Genomic DNA, 22,300 nt, shown 5'->3' with positions numbered 1-22,300 from the left:
CATAAGCGCCTTTATTTTACAAATACAAATATACTTTATTGCACCAAAATAAAAAGAAATAATTACAAAAATACTCTCTGGCGGCCTTATCGCTTAAAGCGATTTCTTCCAGACAACCATAAGGCGAGGGAAAATGTAAAAATTGAAAGAATGCGGTTACAAACTATAAGTACAACTTACCAATAAATTACATGCAAATAAATATATCAAATCTATCCATTGAATCTCGTGATTAATCCATATATATGTAGACCTCCTTTTGTAGGTCCTATGTTTTGATATTGATGATAATAATTTACTTAAGTTTAAAGAAACATAGCATACTTAAACACACAATTTGTTTTGTTTCTTAAACATAGCTGGCTAGGAGTGGGTGTATATTAGTATATGCACAGCTCTACCCCTCCAGGGATACAGGCGTGATGCTTGGTTATGTTCTGTTTCAAAACCGAGATCAGATTTCGATTAAATTCCGAAAGTTAGATCGTGTTTTCCCCTTAATTTGTTGCCTCGTTTAGAAACTCCGTGCGAGTGTGTAAGTACTTAACAAACGAACTACTCGTTACTGTTTTTCCAATTTCTGTTTAAACTTTTATCCTTTTGGTTTCCTAACTCCCGGTACCGACCGCCGGCGTGGTCGACGATTTCCCTCATTCAGCGCTTATCGCTATCTTTTTTTTTTTCAAATGTTATTCTCCAAGACAACGCCCTGAGCCGAGGTTCGACCAACTGGGCACCCTCAGGCCTGTTGTCTTAAGTTGTGTGCCGGGTGAGAGCCCTCAGCGTTCCCCGCTAATGCCATTTGCAGTAAATCTACAATAAGCACGTAAGAATAAAGTGTTCTAACTTGTCTCTATACCTGTTTTCGAATTCCGTTTACTACTAAGTAGGTATGCTATGACATCGTTTTAATAAAAAATATGATGAAAATCTGGGAGGAATAACATTAAGTTGTGTGTGCGAGTTTAAAGCTTTATTATTAGAAATATGCCATAATCATAATGAAATAACGTCAAAATCAGTTTATGCTACCCACATAACTCTGAGCGTTTAAAAGCTTAAACGCTTTTTGGTGCTTTTAAACGCCTTTAATTTTTTTTTTGTGAAACGCGGGTACTAATTTCATCATGTGAAACTGTACTTCTGGCTACCCCAATAGGGAATACAGTCATAAGCTCATATTTATTATTTTACTTTTTAAACGACAATTATCTTGTTATGTAGAGCCAAGTAATATTAAGAATGTCTCAATTGAAGGGACGGCTATTATCCATCGACCTTGAAAGCCTCTGAAATGAAGGCTGCCATTCCAACGTCACCCCAGACACCTTACGTGAACGTTTCACTACGTAAAATTGTGCAAAAGCACAATTACTATTATTATTAATTATTATTATTTATTTTGAATTTTAGTTCTGTGCAATAAAGTATATTTGATTTGATTTGAAAAGCAACCCTAATAGTCACAAATGTCCCCAAAGTTCACTTTATTAAGGGTTATTTTTAAAGATTTTGTTACGAAGAATAAGCCATAAATAAACTTCGTTAAAAAAGAAAAGAATATAACAAAGACTCTATTTATTGCCAAGAGTTAAATAACTGTGGCAATATTGTTATATTACGGAGATTTTCATAACAAAAATAAAAGCTGTCAAGAAATTATTTGCAGCTAATAATACTATTACAATTATTCTTTATAGCACACAACTCAAGACAGGTTACAGTACAGTCATGAGCAATATCATGTACCCACTTTAGGACTCTGTCGCACCAACATATTTGACATTTAGTAAGGCTTACAGTTCAATTTGTCAAAAAAGTTAATGTGACATGGTACCAAAGTGTATACATATTAATGCTCGTGACCGTACAATGGCGGCTGTATTGATCTACTTGGTCCCGATATCCTCCATATACTTACCTCCTAATTTTATTGTAAACGTACGTGTCATTTTCTTACTCGCCTAAAAGGAGCGGGCAGGACGATTGACAGCTGTTTTTTTTTTTTAAATGAATGAATAACCCGGGCGAATCAAATAGGCATCTCGTTGGTATGGAATCCGTTACGAGTGCTGTCAACTCAATTCTGTCTATTGGTCAACGTAAAATTTTGAGATGATTGTTTCAATGTCTGCCTTATATTGACGTGTGTTCCATAAATAGGGTAGTTTCTTTTTACTAAACGTCATAACACGAAATTACTATGGAATTTGTATGTGACAAAATAAACCTGTGACATCATATAATAGTGTGACAAAATGTCGCACTTATTATTACATTTTTCTTTATTAAAATTCATATCAAGTTAAATAGAAAAAAGAAAACATTTTTGTCATCTTTAGTTCTGTCTTTATTTAGTAATCAGAATTTCTACTACCCAATTATTCGTCCCTTTACTTTTCGGCGGATAAGAAAGTGACAGGTATAACTTAACATGGAATTAGGAGGTATCAGTAGAACTGGCACGCTTATCCTGCGTTACCTCAATCTACGGTCGTAAGTTTCAACAAGTATTTGAAGACGTTGTGTAACCCGATACGAGTCTAGTGTCTACCAGAGGTAACAGCCGGTCAGACATTTGTCCTTCATCTTTGGGACATAATGTTGTAAAACTCAAAAGCTTTCACGCGAAACTTAAGTATAAACAATCAACAAATCGTTGGTAAATTTTACCTTTAGATATGTGAAAATGCAATGGCGTTCGTTACTAAGAACGTCACTTAAAAAGACGGAATCAATCAGGCTATATATTTTCTTAAAGTTTCAAAAGAAAAAACTGATTTTTCGGGAAAATTTGTACAACAATCAAACGATTTTGTCTTGTTTTGAACAGATTATCTAGTCAGCTAATATTATACTAAAACTATGTTCTCACAGTTTAACCCTTTATAGGAATAGTTTCCGAAAGTTTCAACTTAATGAAATTATTAGAATTAGGGACTGTAAGTAGGAAATTCCGCCCTTAAATAGAACATATCGAATCATTGGCAGTCAAATGCAGATGTTTACTCTCCGCTCATGTTTAGTAGAAACGGTTTATAAATAGTTGGATATAAAATATGAGTTGATGTGTGTGTGAAATGGTTTGGATGTTTAATGTTACTGAAATAGCTGGCTGTTTGTTGCCACTTGCGGTGCTGCGTTTAACGTTGTGTACCGATGATATATGCAGAGTGCCATCTCTCAACCGGCCCGTTATACCGCTCTGTCACACTAACTGATGACCGATTGTCTACTCGCACACTATTTATGCACTCAATGCTGCCATTTATTCATTTCATTCATTCGTTCCAATATCTATTTCTTTACTTCTTATTCTTAACACAAAGCCTTTCTATGTAAAGGGTGATCTCTCAACTAATCTAAAAGTCCAATTGGAAAGTTTGAATTTTAAATTTCCTATCAGAATCCTTTGTCGATTCAACGTTGTGTGGAATACTCCACACGGAGGTATGGAAGTGAGCGTTGTTTGATAATTGGAGTAATGAGCGACTAATAGGTTCATGTCCTCACTATTCTAGCGGTGCATGGTGCATTGCTTGAGTCCGAAACGCGCGCGGTCAGTATACCCGCGTGCGTCGATGCGTCGCGACGTCCCGCGAACGCCGCGTCTGACGTATACCCCTACCGAAAAAGTATACCAAAACAAGCGTGCGCGAGTATTCCACCTACATACTTTTAGAACCTCCTACTTTAGGTGTAATCGACACGGCGGATGCCCACCAGTGTACCAACAAACGTTTGTTTTACTCCCCACGTCCGGTGCAGCGTCTCGCTGGAAATCGATGAAATGCAAACAGGCTAACATGTTGATGTGCGAATCAGACCCCGACCGACCCCCCTAGCTGCGACGCGGTAATAATAGCCACGACCTGCCCTCCCTCACGTACACCATTCACTCCACAATACATCCCATACATTTAAATTCAATCGCCTTCAAATAAAACTCCATTACCAACACCAATATTTCACACAAATTGAAGACGTTGATAAAGTGGCGATCCTAAACTGACAATAATATGTACTCTCAAGTTGTGAGCACCGAACATTAACTTAGGATTAGTTGTTGTAAAGGATTAGACCTAAAACGAGGCAACGGGTTTAAAATTTCTAGAAGCAATCAGTTTCAAAGAGGGTTAAACAAAAGTTACGTTCATGTAGTCATGAGCTGTGTAAACTTTTCAGAACTACATATTTGACAGTTAATGGGATTTTGTTTAAACTTTCCAAATAAGTTAATGCGACATGGTTCTAAAACATAACTGTTGAGGCGCGATCAGTCGGGCGACTAGTCGACAGACAACCGCGAGGGGAAGTCGGCGCTCGTTGTCGCCACCTGTCCGTGTAATGGCTGTCGGAAGACGGACGCAGTCGCAGCCGCGGTGCGAGCGCATCTGCCGTCCTTCGCGCCGACGCGCACGCGCGCACAATCACACAAAGGTTTAGCTCAGTCAACGTGTAGTTTGCCACCAGGTCGCATCGTCAAATTAAACTTCATTTATTATTTAGACCAAATAAATGTTTATACATCATACGTGTTTGACTTACTAGTGATCATACGTACAAAGTGATTGAGTGAAATGTGTGACAATGCTCGGATTGCTAACTTCAGATTTTGGATACCAAAACCGACTGACGTTGCTGCAGCAACTCATAGAATGCGGTGACGTACTTCTAGGAAAGGAACTGCTTTGTGGTACGTACAATACAAGCATTACACAGGCGCGTTGTAACTATACGAGTATCTATATCCCTTAAAACGGAGCATGAAAGAGATATAGTACATCGTCTAGCGAGAAAGAGACAAAAGCTACGTCTTAGAGCTTAGTACGAAAGAGACGAGAGATGTCACTCTAATCATGCTTCGTTTTAAGGGGTCATAATTGATGTTATCACGAAAATTAGTAAACTTTACACAACGACATCGTTAAACTTGTACCTGTATAAAAATGTTTACAGCGTAGAAAAATGGGCGATATCGTGTTTTTATGAGCCTGACTAACTGCGTTTTTCCAATTGACGTTTTAATTAGCACGAAGTAAAGTTACATTATTGGTTATGAACGGCACAAGTGAAACAATCGGGAGGTTTTGTGTAATCTCGCGAGGTTATTGGTTTCAGCGATTGTTTGAACAAGTCAGAATGAAAACAAACATTTATCAAGTTATTTGCATAGAAGTGAAACATGTACAAGTGGAACACGCAGTCGGCAACGTTCCGTGCGCGTGCGTCGATCGCATCTTAAATTTACCGCCGCATTGTCTCCCGATACCATAAATATTAATTAGCAATAGTATAAAGTTAAACTAAACGCCTCGTCGTATATTACTATTTAGGTTTATCATATCCCTAGCGCTATTCCATTTTCGCAGAGTCCGCTTACCTAACCTGAAGATTTGACAGGTCCGGTTTTTTACAGAAGCGACTGCCTGTCTGACCTTCCAACCCGCGAAGGGAAAGGACTGGCTTTCCCTTCGCGGGTTGGCAATGCAGATTAGATCAGGAATATGGATTTCTTCACAATGTTTTTCTTCACCGCTGAACACGTGATAATCATTTAATAATATAATCTATGGTTGAGGCCGGTGTTGGGATTCGAACCTGCGACCTCACAGTGAGAATTCAAATTCAAAATCAAGCTCAAAAATATCTTTATTCAGTAGGTAACATAGTTACACGTTGAATCGTCAATTTTTACATAACGAACGTCTCATCCGCCTAAAACTACTGCAGCTTCTCACAACCTGAATCAAACGTATTACTATTTACGTTCATGACGCGCGATTTATTCGTCAGGCCTGTTCAATTTTACCTGCACAGTAGCTTCCACACAACATGTGGGAGCGAAAAAGGGACGGAAAAAGTCGTACAAATAAGTAACGGATGTCAAGTACAGATGTTATTCTGCGTCAGAATGTATTATTAACTATTCTACACCCGGTTTATTTTGAGCATAGCCACCCGGTCCTATTTCAGATACAACACAAAATCGTAAGCTCACGGCTATCAAATGGGGTAGTCAGAGGTACATCCATTGCAAGATAAACTAAGTACCCACACCTCGCCGAGCTTTCTGTTAGACCAACGTGATGAATTCAATGGTGCAAGTCTGGTACCAGGGTTCCAACCGGCGCTCCCCGTTTGAGAAGTGAACCGTTGGACCACAATGACTTTTAGGAAACAGAAACAAATCACTCGAAAAAACAGCTTTAAAGAAAGTTCAAGGCTACAAAAACAATCAATTGTTTAAATTAAGCAAAGATATTACCGTAAAGGGCAGAGATTGCATAAGGACTCGCAACGTCCAATTTCTAAATGTAACGGACCTTTTGTGAATAGGAAACAAAGCGAAGCCGTAGTAAAGAAAACCAGAGTTTTGAAAAGATTGCGTCGGTTGACTGACCGTCATTATGTAGACTGGGAAGAAATGCGTCATCGTTGAAATAATTTTGAATAATTTACATCATGTCTTGTATAATATTAGTATCAGTATGTAACTAGTATACCTAATATCGTTTATTACGCTCTAGTTTTCTTAGGGTGTGTTATTGATGAGTAGTAGCTCTCCCCACGGCGTGACTTTATAAATATTTATGTACTTAAAAATAAATAGAAGCCCGTGATCAAATCAAATATAGGTACTTATTTGCACATAAATAATAGAAAAAATCTGGAGCTCGGTGGCGCAGCGGTAAACGCGCTCGGTCTGCGATTGTTGAAGTTAAGCAACTTTCGCAAAGGCCAGTCATGGGATGGGTGACCACAAAAAAAAAGTTTTCATCTCGAGCTCCTTCGTGCTTCGGAAGGCACGTTAAACCGTTGGTCCCGGCTGCATTAGCAGTCGTTAATAACCATCAATCCGCACTGGGTCCGTGATGGTTTAAGGCCCGATCTCCCGATCCATCCATAGGTAAGGCCCGTGCCCCAACAGTGGGGACGTTAATGGGCTGATGATGAATAGAAAAAAATACTGATACAACATATAAAGAAAGAAACATTTATTACTCCGGGACACCACAGACACAGACAGACAGGTACATTACATTCAACACAGGACACACACAGGTATACATATACTTATTGCTTTAAAGCATTTTTTCCAGGCGATCAAAAACCAGAGTTTATCTTTTATGGATACGTTTTAAAGTATTATAAATACAGAAAAAAGGAAGAATAGGTTTTTTGTACAATTCGTGATAGCGCTATTCGTTCGTTGGGACTTAAACATAGCTGGCGAGGCGTGGGTGTATTGTATATACTATACACCTCTGCCTACCCCTTCGGGGATACAGGCGTGATGTTATGTTATGTTAAAGTAAGTACACATTGATGGTACGCCTGAACTCGTGAGAGTACGCGACTTCGTCCGTCATGCGTGACTCTTTGTATTCGATTCGTGCCGCTGAGCCATGGTTCCCGTCGTTTGGGCCAAACGTCAATGGCACCCGAAATAAAAAAAAATATTAAAAAATAAAAATACAAAATAGAAAAAAATAATAAAGTACTTGAATAAACAAACACTACTGTCATAGAATAAGGAATAATAACTACAGAACAGCCGGAGGAAGCCACTCTCCGCGCCCCACCAGCGGCTGAGCTAGGTTTTACCTCACCCCATCGGTACTACTTTATTCTTCAATCGTATGGCGCCAGACGTCACACACACAGATGCACGTGTACGATAACGGCGTTGTGTATTGTTGTGTAAAACGAGCATCCTGGGTGTGCAACTGTACTGTGTGGTTACTGTTTAAACAATTTGACTTTGGCCCAAGTTAAACGGGTACTATGCATTTACGGAACGTCGAATACGTACTACAAGTAAGGCCAATTTAATAATATATATATTATATAATAATTAGGTTGGTAAACCACTACACAACCCACACGATAGAAGAAGACGCGATCGAAATCGCGGGTAACAGCTGGTAAAAAATAAATATAAGCTTACGACTATATTCTCGATTAAATAAATTACCTGATGATCTAAATACCCGCGTTTTAGCGAGCTTTATTGGTGATGAACGGTGTCGCCGTCTCTAATAGTCAAATCAATAATATCTTTATTCAATAGGTAACCTGGTTACACTTTGAATCATTCAGTGATATAAGAGCACTGAATATACAGTTTAGAGAGTTTAATATATTGTCCTAGACATTTCTAAGACATTGAGATATGCCGTCTACGAGAAATAAAAAGAAAAGCTAGCCTCAAGATTAAAACAACTGGACTGAAATCTCTGGTCTTGGCAGGTATTGAACTACAAATGGTATTATTTCTTTTATTTTCTTTTATACAGCTAACGAGAGTAACAGACAGAGTAAGAGAGAGTATATGTTATACTAGCTTTTTCCCGCGACTTCGTCCGCGTGGCGTGTTATAAAAGAGAGATATTTGTGTGTGAGGGAGTGCATATCAAATTTCAAGCATCTAACTTGTGCAGTTTAGATTTTTTCATACAAAAGTTTCTTCCCGCTAACTCCCGTTTCCGTGTGAATTTTTGAAATATCCTGTTGCAACTAAGCTTTAAGTTAACTAAGGTACCTGCATGCCAAATTTCAAGCGTCTTACTTAAGCGGTTTAGATTTTTCATACAAAAGGATTTTCCCGCTAATTCCCGTTCCCGTGGGAATTTCGGGAATTCCTTTCTTAGTGCACCTCTACGGTACCTAAGCTACGTCCCTTCCAGAACATTCAACAGAACCAGAAGAACATTCTATTTCTAACCAATCACGCCTATCAAGTTGGTCTAACAGAAAGCTTGGTGAGGTTACTTAGCTCCATCTTGCAATATCCATGTCTATGTCTCTGTCTACTCGATTTGGAATGTAGTCGTGAGCTCATGTTATGTGTTTTTAGCCAATATTATCCGAAAGCTGGACCACAATCTTCGTATTCACAATAAACTTCAGCATGAAATAAAACTTATTGTAGTGAATGTGGTCATCATTCCGGAGAAAGCATTTTTGGAGGTATGAGACATAAGCTATATTGGGCTGGTTTTCCCTTCGCGGGTTGGAATGTCAGACAGGCAGTCGCTTCTGTGAAAAACCGGACCTGTCAAATCTTCAGGTTAGGTAAGCAGACCACGTGAAAAACGGGAATGGTAGGGAGATGATGAGTTGGTGACCACCCGATCGAAGTCGCTTATCTCCGATAAAACCATCTTCTCCGTGAATTTCAGTATGACACCTTGAATATTTCACTCAAATATAACTGTATCAATATAGAATGTAAATTAATTCAAAAACCTCGTGCAATAAAAATCAGCGGAGAGGTAGAAAGATCCGGATGTAACCGATTCCTATGACGTCACAATCGCAATATCGTTCGAGGATGTGCGCTGCGTAAACCAGTTTTCTTTTTTAAAGTAGCACGTGTCCGGCCGGTTGCGAGCACGGATACATAAACTGCCTATATACGTCCCACTGCTGGACACAGGCCTCCCCTCAATCAACCGGAGGGGGTATGGAGCATACTCCACCACGCTGCTCCACTGCGGGTTGGTGGAGGTGTTTTTACGGCTAATAGCCGGGACCAACGGCTTAACTTGCCCTCCGAAGCACGGAATCATCTTACTTTTTTGGACAATCAGGTGATTCAAGCCTGAAAAGTCCTTACCAAGCAAAGGACAGTCTCACAAAGTGATTTCGACAATGTCCCCATCGGGAATCGAACCCGGACCTCCAGATCGTGAGCCTAACGCTCTACTAACCACTAGACCACGGAGGCTGTTAGGCGAGCACGGATACATACATATTTTATTTATTGAAGAATTCATTCTGAAAACCAGCTCAATACACGTTAGGTCACATACCTCCGAAAATGCATTTCTCGGGAATGTGAGTTACCTCACGTTGTTTTCCTTCACTTATGATCCAAACATGAATTCGAAAACAAATTCGTCAATCATTGGTTTAGGCCTGTGCTGGATTGGAACCTGCGACCTCAAAGGCAAGCGTTCTGCCAACTGGGCACGGCTGCCACATCGTTGGATTTCAAAAACTGGCCTTATACGTCCCTCTGTTGGGCACAGGTCCTATTAATCAACCGGAGGAGGTATGGAACATATCCAGCCCAAGAGAGACTGCTTAATTTTGTCGGCGTCATCTATTGACACGTGTTATAATAGTCGTTAAGCCGAGTCGAAGGACCTTCGCGGCTTGAATGTCAAAATGTAGAAAAATCATTTTCGGAACTTGTTTCCTCTAAAGACGAATTTCGCATTTAAACTGGATATTAGATTCACTTTGGGGAAAACATAATCGGAATTCGGAAGTCGGGGCTCGAGACTTTACACGCGTCGACCGGCGTGGAACGTGGCGTAGCGGTAAGAACTTGCAAACGAGGAAAAAGATATATTTCTTAAAAGGGCATCGGTCACACAACCGAGCCTAAATCAACCTTTACATTACACAGATGATTTAAAAATATAATACAAAAAAATATACATACTTATATCGTAACTACCCACTGCTGGCCACAGGCCTCTTTCGGTCAATCGGAAGGCGTATGGCGCTTACTTCACCTTGCTGCTCCAGCGCGGCTCCTAAATAATAACGCACAATAATAACCCTGGTTGACCCTGGGTTAGTGACATCCATCATCGAAACCTACACGATAGAAGACTGCCCCTAAACACAGTCATACACTCAAACATTCGTGCAGTAAAATATGGACCCGAAAATAGTATTTTTATTTCCAATATCGCATTTGATTCGACCTTAGCGTAATCGTTGCGTCTAGACTAGACGGACTGAAAATGTAGTTCGGGGGCCTAGCTGTTTGTCTGAGTCCCTATGACCCCGGGGTCGACGACCCACTGTTCGCGCCGGTCATCACTACCGAGCATGTCTTCGCCACGTCTATTGACATTTTTCACGTGCCACTGGGTAGGGACTCGCGTCACCGTTTTTCGTGGCAGGCAGACGTGTAGCATGTGTTATGTGTCTGCTACTCGGGTCAAATGAAGTACGGATTGTGATATATAAGTGATATAAAAATGAAAGTTTATTTCAAAAGAATAATGAAATGCTAGTACTTGCCGGACTCGCTGACCCCCCAAAATACAGGTTTTCCTAGTTTGGGGGACAGAGAATCACTATCTGTATCAAAACTCTGTACGATCAACCATTATTGTCACTTTTTGTGTTATTTTTGGAAATAAAAAACTTATTATTATATTTATATAAAGGTTCCAATTTCCAGACAATTAATTTAACAGTGAGGATTCGGTATTATAAGAGCTTATGCTCGGTTTTTATGTGGATTTTATTCGGCGTCCTAATAAAAAGTACACAATACATTTATACAGCGTTTAGGATCTCTGCTAATTCTAATTTTCCAACCAATTGTGCCCATTTGTGGCGAAGGCACTTAAACTATAGCTTAGTCAGGGCAGGCACGTGTAGAACAGTTCGAAGAAATTTTCCGAATGACCTTCGAAAATTCTCTGAACCATAATAGGAGTGAATTCTCCATCTTTGTACACCAATTTAAAGGTTTCATGTACCAATATTAGGTGAGCAGAATTGTTAGTAATATTTCATAACATAAGATAAGCTCACGACTATATCCCAATTGGGGTAGTCAGAGATACATACATCGCAGGATGAACTAAGTACTCACACCTCACTGAGCTTTCTGTTAGACCAACGTGATAGGTGGTAAGCCGTATCGCTGTATATAATCGTCGAGTCAACTGTGTTATTAAAAACTGCACTTAAGATAAATTAATAAATAACCCATCGGGGTTCGAACCGGCACTCCCTGTTTGAGAAGGAAGCCGGTGTACCACAGAACCACAGTGACTATTTAACCTTTGCGTACATATTAAGTATATTTTTCCAGATAGTTCTAGAAAATGCTGCTTTTCTTTGAATTAATAAACGGAACCCTCACAAGATCCTTCACGTGGCAGGTGGTAATGAGAAGTTTTCCTCGAAAATAATAATTAGAGAGCACGTGAGTCAAACTCGCACCGTTTGCCGTTGGCCGTTCTTTTTAAATTAATAATTAATAAATAAATAAAAGCAACAGAGCTGGGATAGCCAGTTGGTAGAACGCTAGTCTCTCACTTTGAGGTCGCAGATTCGAATCCAGCACATGCCTAAACCAATGAATTCATGTTTGGATCATAAATTATTATCACGTGCTCAGCGGTGCAGGAAAACGTCGAGAGGAAACCCACATTCCCAAGAAATGCATTTTCGGAGGTATGTGGCCTAACCTGTATTGGGCTGGTGTTCCCTTCGCGGGTCGGTAGGTCAGACAGGAAGAGATCTCTTTTAGAGATAAGTCCACCTTTTGTACCTTTTGTTTTTTTTTTGTCATAAAGACAGTAAGACAGGCAGTTGCTTCTGTAAAAAAACTCGAGCTGTCAAATCTTCAGGTTAGGTACGCGGACCCTGTGAAAAAAGGGATAATGCTAGGGATGACATAGATAAAAGCAACAGTAAAACTTTAGTTGGTAATAAGATTTTTCTGAATGTAAATTCGGAAGCGCTTTCCTATATAGCATGGAAGTTGGTAGGACCCCAAAAAAGACCTTATATATAATGAACTTTGTCTTTTCATAACTGAGTTATTTACGTCGTGTATTTTTTTAATTAATTATAAAGTATGACGCAACATTTGCGTAAGATAGGTACATTCTGCGCTGAAAAAAACAAACAGAAATAGCATCCGAAAAAGAAAAATACCTAAAGAAAAACAAACTTTGTCAGGATATTAGAATTTAATAACTTTAGAAGTAGATTGAAAGGTTTCTTGATAAGTTTATTGTATTTTATGTAATACTGTGTATTGGACTGAGTGCGAATATAAAAAGCTTTTAACCATAGAATCCATACTAATATTATAAATGGAAAAGTGTGTGTGTGTGTGTCTGTCTGTTGGTTTGTACGTCTGTCACGGCAAAACGGAGCGACGAATTCACGTGTTTTTTTAAGTGGAGGTAGTTGAATGGATAGAGAGTGACATATGCTACTTTTGTCTTTTTCTAACCCTTCCCTAAAAAAATTGTATGGAGAAGTTTGTATGGAACATTTTGCAATTTACAAGTTAGAAAGTTAAAAATTGGTAGGTATGCGAACTATTTGTTAGTAACAACAAAATCGTGCATCATTTCTTTTTTTTGAATTTTGTCCCCAACCCCTTCAAAGAGGGGGTGAAATTTTATTTGGGATTTTTCGCAGTTTTCAAGGTAGGAAGCTAAAAATTTGTACATTAGGAAAGGGGCACCGTGCTACCCCGAATTTAACGCGAGCGAGGCCGCGGGCAAAATCTAGTAAATAATAATACTACGTATAGAACGGTAACACTCCGCCCCGCACCAATACGTATCGGGGCGTATACATTTTCCTCACCCCCTCTGGGTGTTACTTTATTAGACTAAATGGCCGCAAACCGTTAAGGAGTATGAGAGCGCGCGCGGATTCTCCGTCTCGCTTGCACTTACGCGGTAAGGCGACACACGGTAAGAACTAGATTTTTGTATGGATTGTCCGGTGTGTCCTCCCGGTACGGACTTTGTAAATGGAGGTCTTAAATCCTGGGTAAGTTTTCAGATGTGTTTATTTATGAGCGGCGGGGCATCGAACCACTAAACGTGCGTGTTTACATACTCGCTCTACGCCTAACCAAACATCGTGCCCCTTTCTCATGCCCGCTTGTGGACATGTTGCATTACAAACTTAAAATATTGAGGGTCCTTTGGATTCTTTTACGAGTAGTTATATGTTGGACGTGTTTATATTTTACTTCTTTACAATTATCAAATTCAAAAATCGAGAATTAGGTGTACAGTCATGAGTAATATCATGTATCCACTTTGGAACCCTGTCGCACTATCATATTTGACATTTAATGAGACATAAGGTTTAATTTGTCAAAAAAGTTAATGTGACACGTGTTCAAACTGTATACATATTAGTACTCGTGATCGTACCTACCTATTGAGTTATCCCCCCGCCTCCTCCGTCCTCGCATTTATAATAGAATCATGAAAGTTTTGTTTGAAAAATTTAAATTTACTTTTTTTAATAATCGTTGTAATTTGTTTAGTGAGGTGAGGTACTAAGTTCATCTTGCGATGGATATACTTCTGTCTATCTCAATTGGGATATAGTCACGAGCTTATGTAATGTATCTAAGTTTGGTTTAGACGGACACTCGGGTAAATATGTAGACATCATACGATGAAGTAATTTTGCGACGTGGTCAATGTAATTTATGCCTTTCCAATGACCATTATTGAGGCCGCCTGTTGTGCTTTTCTGTAGTTATCCTTATCTCTGTATTTTGTGTCCATTGTGCTCAAAAAAGTATTTACGTTTTGCAATACAGGCTTTAATGTAGTTAGTCATATTATTATCTAGTCAACCTGAGTCCAATTATCATCATCATCATCATCATCATCAGCCCATTAACGTCCCCACTGCTGGGGCACGGGCCTTCCCTATGGATGGCTAGGGAGATCGGGCCTTAAACCATCACGCGGGCCCAGTGCGGATTGATGGTTATTAACGACTGCTAATGCAGCCGGGACCAACGGCTTAACGTGCCTTCCGAAGCACGGAGGAGCTCGAGATGAAAACTTTTTTTTTGTTGTCACCCATCCTATGACCGGCCATTGCGAAAGTTGCTTAACTTCAACAATCGCAGACCGAGCGCTTTTACCGCTGCGCCACCGAGCTCCTCGAGTCCAATTATAATCATCACTAATTTAAGAGCCACGCTCTCGTCGGTGTAGTATTCTCCATTATTGTCTGTCAAAGGCCAATTCTTTCACTTCCTTAAAATATACGACGTTCGCCTTCTCTTTAATCTGTTCAATAAGCTCTTCTTGGTCGTCCCCTATATCTTCCCTTCTATGATGTTAATAAATTCGTCGTGTTTAATTGTGTCCGATCATCTTGCCTCTTCTGTTCTCTCAATATTTGTCTTCTTTCCCTTAGCACTTCTTTATTAGTAACCCGTCTAATAAAGTACGTCAATTATTAATAAGATTTAATTTAACTAACAAAATCTATGTAATAAGGTACATATTTAGTTAAGGTGTTTTTTACAAATGTGCCAAGAAACTTTTTAATAACATGAAAAACGTTTCAGTGTTCTAGTATTCCCATTTTGTAATCTGTGTTCGATCTAGGCTGCCCTATTGCCAACATGCCATTATCCGGTGGTTGGGAGACCATTTAGTAATTAGCTGTACAGGTTTCGGGCTAAACATTTGATTAACAAAATATTCAGGGCACTCGATTTGCTCTATATAGTCATCATCACTAATTTAAGAGCCACGCTCTAGTCGATGTAGCATTTTCCATTCTTGTTCAGTAAAGGCCAAGTACAGCTAACACACACACACACTTTTGAGAGAGTTTTTTTTATTTTTTGCCCAAAATTGACGAATTTTATGACTATCGATTGCCCGTCCCTTTAAAATTTCAGTGGATAAGAAAATTACAGGTATAACTTAAAAATCAGTAACTTGTTGTTCTGCCCAGTACCGATAGACACGAGCGTTATGTATATTACATTCCATATAAGTCCTCAAAGAAAACAACTCAAAAAGTGACTCTGAAAAATCTCGTTAAGTACCAAAACAAACTCGAAATGAAAAATTGCTGGTTTCACATTGACTTGTGTAACCTCCACCTTCAGACTGCACTTGAATTTGCCTCAGCGGTCACCTTATTCCTAGATTGAGTTTTAAATGTTGAAAACATTTACTAATAGATTAGGTAATTTAATTTATTTCACAAATAAATATACTGGGTTTTCGTTGAGCTAGGCATTATCAAAACTATAACGGCCTCCGTGGTCCAGTGGTTGAGCGTTAGGCTTACGATCCGGAGGTCCCGGGTTCGAATCCCGGTGGGGAAATATCACAAAAATTACTTTGTGATCCCTAGTTTGGTTAGGACATTACAGGCTGATCGCCTGATTGTCCGAAAGGACCCGCGCTTCGTAAGGCACGTTAAGCCGTTGGTCTCGGTTATTACTTACTGATGTAAGTAAACATAAAGAAAAGCACATAATAACGGGTTCTTACCGCGTTTAAATGGGGATATGAGACTCCCGTTGTGCTTTAATTATGATAATAACCGCGTAAACTTAAAACAATGTATAAACATAAAGAAGTTTATATTTATGATAAATTAAGTCATGAATAGATGTTACTATCTGTCTGAAACCCTTTTCCAGAATGAAATATTTTATCAGATTAATAATAATAAAAAAATAATAATAAAAAAGTTTATTTAGGTAAAATCTACGACACACATATACATTTACAACATTAAAATATACACACACTAACATTAATATTCACTTGGAAAACAAAGGTATATGGGTGCCGCAGTTCACCAACATAGGCCAGGGTTCAGTGAAAAGATTAGAAGGTTAGATTATTAACAGCTATTATCGTAACGAGATCATAAAAGATTTCAATTTTACCTAAAATAATTTAGTTGTAATCGTTATTTATAAGCTCTATTTATAGACATGTTCTCTCAGAGAATATATTTTTCATATTTGTTCTCTTTTGTCCACAGGTTTAGACAACCGGATATCGAACTCAAGGAGTTCTGTGTCACCGTAAGTAGACCTTTGATTTGTCATTTAATTTAATTTTAATTTATTTCTTTATAAGGGTACATACAACATTACAGTGTAACACAATGCGCTGTATGACGAGAAAAACATAATGTCATAAGTATTTGTTGTCTTGTATATGAGATCTCTGAACTCACGTTCCTATATACGTGTATAATTTTCTCTGACGGATGCCGGCTAAGTAGTTAGTGAATAGAATAGAAATATTTTATTATAAAAGGACGCCACACACAAAAACAAGGCAATTACATCATTAAAAATTTTCACAAAACAATTACAAACAAGCGAAACGGATGTTCGTCGAAATGATCATAAGGTGGTGGTGGATACGAGAACGACATTTTGTTTGATTTTTGCATTGAATCGAAGCGTCAAATGAATAAATAAAACGCAGTATGCATTAATACCAAAAATAAACTGTTCAAATTTTTTTGCATACTTAAATATCTAATTTAACCAAATAATTTTAGCAAGGGATGTCACATCTAGGCCGATCATGTACGGTCACGAGTACTAACATGTATACACTTTGAAACCATGTCATAATAACTTTTTTGACAAATTAAACCGTAAGTCCCATTAAATGTCAAATATGATAGTGCGACAGGGTTCTAAACTGGATACATGATATTGCTCATGACTGTATATAATAATATCATGACGTCATAGACGAAATTTGTTTAAGGTAATATTCATTTTATTTTGGAACTTAGTACATTAGAAGGTCACGCGTGGTTCACTATTAACCGACACGTGTTAAATGTAGAAACATGGATGAAGTTAAGGTCTGCATACACAACCGCACGGGAGTGGCATCTTCCCCTTCCCGCTCTCGGTACCACCTTAGTGTGTTGAGGACTTAATAATGTTATATCCGAAATAGATATAAAGTTAGTTCACTGCATATCATAGTATATTAAATTGGAAAGGTGGCTGGCTAATATATTAAAAAACAAAGAAAAACGTCGAAAATAACGTAAATATATTTACGTCTTTTTTCGACGTTTTCCCTTGTTTATTGATGACATCATACTTTTATATTTTCATTAAAAATTCATCCCCACTACAGCTTTCTTGTTCTGACGTTTCGTAAAAAGTATTTCGTTTGACTAGGTCGACATCTACCCTGTTACACTTGATACTGAATTTATATGGCTTCGTTTCCACAGAGACGTGGTGAACAAAGACCTGGGTTTGTCGGAGAGTGACGACGAGGTCGCGGCCACCACCACCAGGCTAGAGCCGTAAGTACTCCACCATATCTTTGTCAGCGCCCCTTTGAAAAATCACATTCTGAAGTAATTTTCTTCAATAAAAATAGATTTCTTACAATTTCAATCCGAGTCAAAGTTAAGGTCATAATTATTGCGAAGTTTTGTTAACAAAAAAAAACGCATTCTAATGTGATTTCTAAATAATCACTAAAAACCGACAGAGGATTGAGTCCTTTTAAGTACATCATGATGGACTATTAAGTACATCAGCATACCGCTCTATTATAATACTCATAAGAAACCAGACTTTCTATGTAAAGTCTATCAACTCAAAGTGGGTCACAAGCGTAGTATACGTTTAATATATGAAGCAAACATGCTAGCTAGGTTATAAGACTTGTGTGGACTTTTCCTTTCTAATTTCTTAGCAGTAAGTACACTTGTGTTCTTACAACATGTGTCATTCTGTCAAGTAGTGCAAACGTCTAAAGTAAATCTAGAAAATGTCACGTCGAAATGGAAACTTATGTAGCACGTGGGTATAATCTTATTCTTACCGTGTGTCGCCTTATCGCGTAAGTGCGAGCGAAACACAGAGCGCGCGCGCTCCTCCTTGCCGACCCCGCCGGCGTGGTCAACGATTTCCCTAAATCAGCGCTTATTGCTATCGACCCACTAGGGTCCTTTCAGAGTTTTCCTCTCAGACGACGCCCTGAGCCGACGTACGCGCCAAACTGGGCACCCTCAGGCCTGTTTAAACGTTGTACCGGGTGAGAGCCTTCAGCGCTCCCCATTTGTCCGGCCAAGTAGTTAATGCCATCTGCGGCAAATATACAATAAGTCACGTCAAAAAAGAAGACCAATTGGGTAGTTTCCTAGGTCAAAGATAAATTATGAAATTCTGATTACTAAATAGAGACAGATCTAAAGGCGACAAAAAACGTATCTGGTCCAAACATCAAGCAACAGTATTTTTTATACGCCTCTGCCATTACATTATATTTTTGAATAATTATGTAGCCGAGCAATGAGAAAAAGTTTAAATATCACGTTAAATGTGTAGAATGCCATCTATATTTTTTTGGGGAATGTGGCCTGGAAAATCTCTCTCAGGACAGAGTTACTTTCATAATATTAGCAAGTATCTACAAGTTCGTTTAAATTGAGGCGAAAGACTCATGAAAGAACTCGGTCCGTGAAGCGGTCGGTAGAAGGTCGGCGTAGTTCACTGAATCTTTTGTACGTAATATACTCGTGATTTATACCTAATAAAACGTTAATGGATATACTTATCTAGTCGGCTACGGTTGGTTGCTTACACGTGTTAGGATGTGGTTATGATATGACTAACTATGAGGAAAGCTAGGTAGCAAGTTCGATTCCTGAGAAATTATAGACCCATTTTCTTAAACTCGTTATCGTAATTTATGTAGGTGACCGTGTATTTATAATTTGAGATAAAATGATAGATGATGAACAGATTCCGTGGTTCAGTGATTAGAGCATTGTTCACACGATCTGGAGGTCCGGGTTCCTATCCCGATGGGGACATTGTCGACATCACTTTGTGAGACTGTTCTTTGTAAGGACATTGCAGGCTTGAATTACCTGATTGACCGAAAAAGTGAGATGATTGTGGTGCTTCGGAGGGCATGTTAAGCCGGTGGTCTCGGCTATTATCCGCTAAAAACACCTTCACCAACCTGCAATGAAGCAGCGTGGTGCAGTATGCTCCATACCCCCTCTGGTTGATTGAGGGGAGGCCTGTGCCCTGCAGTGGGACGGATATAAGCTGTTTATGTTATTATGTTATGATAGATGATGGTTGTCGTAACATTAAAATACTCAGGAGAGACCTGTGATGTGGAAATTAGAAATAAAATTGAAAGCAATCAATTTGGAATAAATCATTTTTTGCTTTAATTTCCGAAACGTGGAGAAGTAATGGCGTAGTTTATTACATATTTATCCTGATCCTCGACAAGGTTAATTCTCCACCAGACATACTATTTGTACCGTCTTCGGCTCAAGAACATAAACTTACGACTATATCCCAATTGGGGTAGTCGGAAATACAGTGATTTGTTTATCTTCTAAAGAAATACATCTTTGACGTGCATACATAAGCCAATTGGGGTAGTCAACTTACATCCATCGCAAGACGAACTAAGTACCCACACCTCGCCGAGCTTTCTGTTAGACCAATGTGACAGGTGGTAAGCCGTATCGCTGTCAATTAATGGTCAAACCAACTGTGTTAGTGTAAACTGCACTTAAGATAAATTAGTAACTCATTAATGCAAGTCCAGTACCGGGTTTCGAACCGGCGCCCCCCGTTTGATAGGCAAGCCGATGAACCACAGGACCGTAGTGACACAGTGACACATAATAGGGGCGAGCCTATTGTCATAATAGTAACTGAAAAATTACTAAAATCGATCGTTATGTCACAGCTAGAAAAGCTTTATTGGTTCTCTTTTTAACAGTCACTTTCATCTTTGTGCTAAGAAAGTTTTCTTTTAAAAAATTGGTTCACCTCATTCCCCAGTAATCGAGTTACCTCGCACTTGTAACCTGCACCGGCTGCACTGCAGCTTATGTAATATATTATAGTGAGCCATCTAAGCTCTGCCACCCCGTTTATGACACACGTGCTAGAATACTGACCGCTTTCTACTGAGCAGTTAATATTTTTTGCTATAATATCCGTACATTCATCGTGTTAATATTCGTAAGCCAAGGCGAACTACTACCCCAAACACAACTACAACTGTGGCAGACATCGCTGTTTAATAAGGCCGCCTGTTGAGATTACTTTATCCGTTTGTAACTGCCTGTATGTTATTTATTTATTTATAAAGGTACATACAACATTACAGTGTAACCCAATGCGTTATATTTGTAATAAAGAATAATTGTTGATTGATTGAGAAACGACTGGGCTACAGTCGGTAGAACACTTGCCTCTCACTTTGAAGTCGCAGGTTCGAATCCAGCACGGGCCTAAACCAATGACGTGCTCAGCGGTGAAGGAAAACATCGTGAGGAAAACCACATTCCAGAGAAATGCATTTGGGAAGGAATGTGACCTAACTTCTATTGGGCTAGTTTTCCCGTCGCGGTTTGGAAGGTCAGACAGGCAGACGCTTCTGTAAAAAACCGGACTTGTCAAATCTTCAGGTTAGGTAAGCGGACCCTGTGAAAAATCGGGATAATGCTAGGGAGATGATGATTGAGAAACGTTGGCCGCCTAATTATTAGTTTTTCAAATTTCCTAAATTCCTTCCTACCATTACTACTCGTAACTTAAACATGTGAAGAAGACTTTTATTATGCGAGGACGCCACATAATCAATATAAAACGCAACAAAACATAAGTATATTTGGTATCTAGGCATGTTAGGGTAAGTAGTGGCTTACGTTAGACCACCGACCGTACTTTACCTTTTTGTATATGATAGCTTTGCTTTGCATTTGACTACAATCTTACCCATTTTTTATTCCACGGTTATCCTAAGAAGCTCGGTGGATACTTTACCAAATGTCAAGTGATAGATTCCGATGAAATTGAAACTTGTAGGTGCTCCTATCTGGCTCGCAGCCAGAGTGTTATGCCGTCCAAAGCGCAGAATTTGCCAGTAATAAATCAACTCTGCACATCTCGCGTTTATTGAATACGTTTCACTACTTTGTACATTTATACGGCTGGGGGTTAATGGTGATGAGTCTGTACTATGTTACACCCCGGAAACTCCATACAAAAATGTCATTGTTACCGTGTGCCGCCTAACGCATAAGTGGGAGCGAGACGCTATTCGCGCGCTCTCCCTCTACTCCTTAGCGGCTCCGTGACTACCTCCGTGGGCCAGTGGTTGAGCGTTAGGCTCACGATCCGGAGGTCCCGGGTTCGATTCCCGGTGGACACATATCACAAAAAATACTTTGTGGTCCCTAGTATGGTTAGGACATTACAGGCTGATCACCTGATTGTCCGAAAGTAAGATGATCCGTGCCTCGGAAGACACGTTAAGCAGTTGGTCCCGGTTACTATTTACTGATGTAAGTAGTCGTTATATGAGCATCCCAACGAGTGGGTCTTAGCATGAACATGGCAAAGACAAAAATTATGTCCAACGACCATGTTGCACCCACTCCAGTTCAGGTTGGGAACGTTACACTCGAAGTTGTAGACCAGTACATTTACCTAGGACAAATAATCCAGTTAGGTTTGGTTAGGTTAGTCCCGGTTGCTACTTACTGATTTAACCGTTACTGAGCCATGTCAGGGGTCTTTGGCGGCTCAATAGTAACCCTGACACCAGGGTTGATGGGGTTGGTACTCCACAACCCACACGATAGAAGAAGAAGCGGCTTACGGCGATTTAAGACTAAAATACGCCTCAGAAGGGTGAGGTTGGCACCCGATACGAATTGATGCGGGGCGGAGAGTTACCGTTCTATAACGTAT

The 22,300-nt window shown here is 39.3% G+C and overlaps 1 protein-coding gene across 4 annotated transcripts in view; it reads left to right on the top strand.

The window, feature by feature from the left end:
- LOC126375636 (AF4/FMR2 family member 1-like) overlaps positions 1-22,300 on the top strand; it is a 263,770-nt gene that overhangs the window by 221,720 nt on the left and 19,750 nt on the right. For all 4 annotated transcript variants that reach the window (XM_050022662.1, XM_050022661.1, XM_050022659.1 and 1 more), the window contains exons 10-11: positions 16,558-16,600; positions 17,788-17,862. In XM_050022662.1, the coding sequence (XP_049878619.1) occupies positions 16,558-16,600; positions 17,788-17,862 (118 nt within the window). The remainder of the gene's footprint in view (positions 1-16,557; positions 16,601-17,787; positions 17,863-22,300) is intronic.

Source organism: Pectinophora gossypiella, chromosome 19 (assembly GCF_024362695.1).
Source record: "Pectinophora gossypiella chromosome 19, ilPecGoss1.1, whole genome shotgun sequence".
Classification (NCBI taxonomy): domain Eukaryota; kingdom Metazoa; phylum Arthropoda; class Insecta; order Lepidoptera; family Gelechiidae; genus Pectinophora; species Pectinophora gossypiella.
Note: the sequence above shows the minus strand (reverse complement) of the source record. Positions and strands in the feature narration are given on the sequence as shown.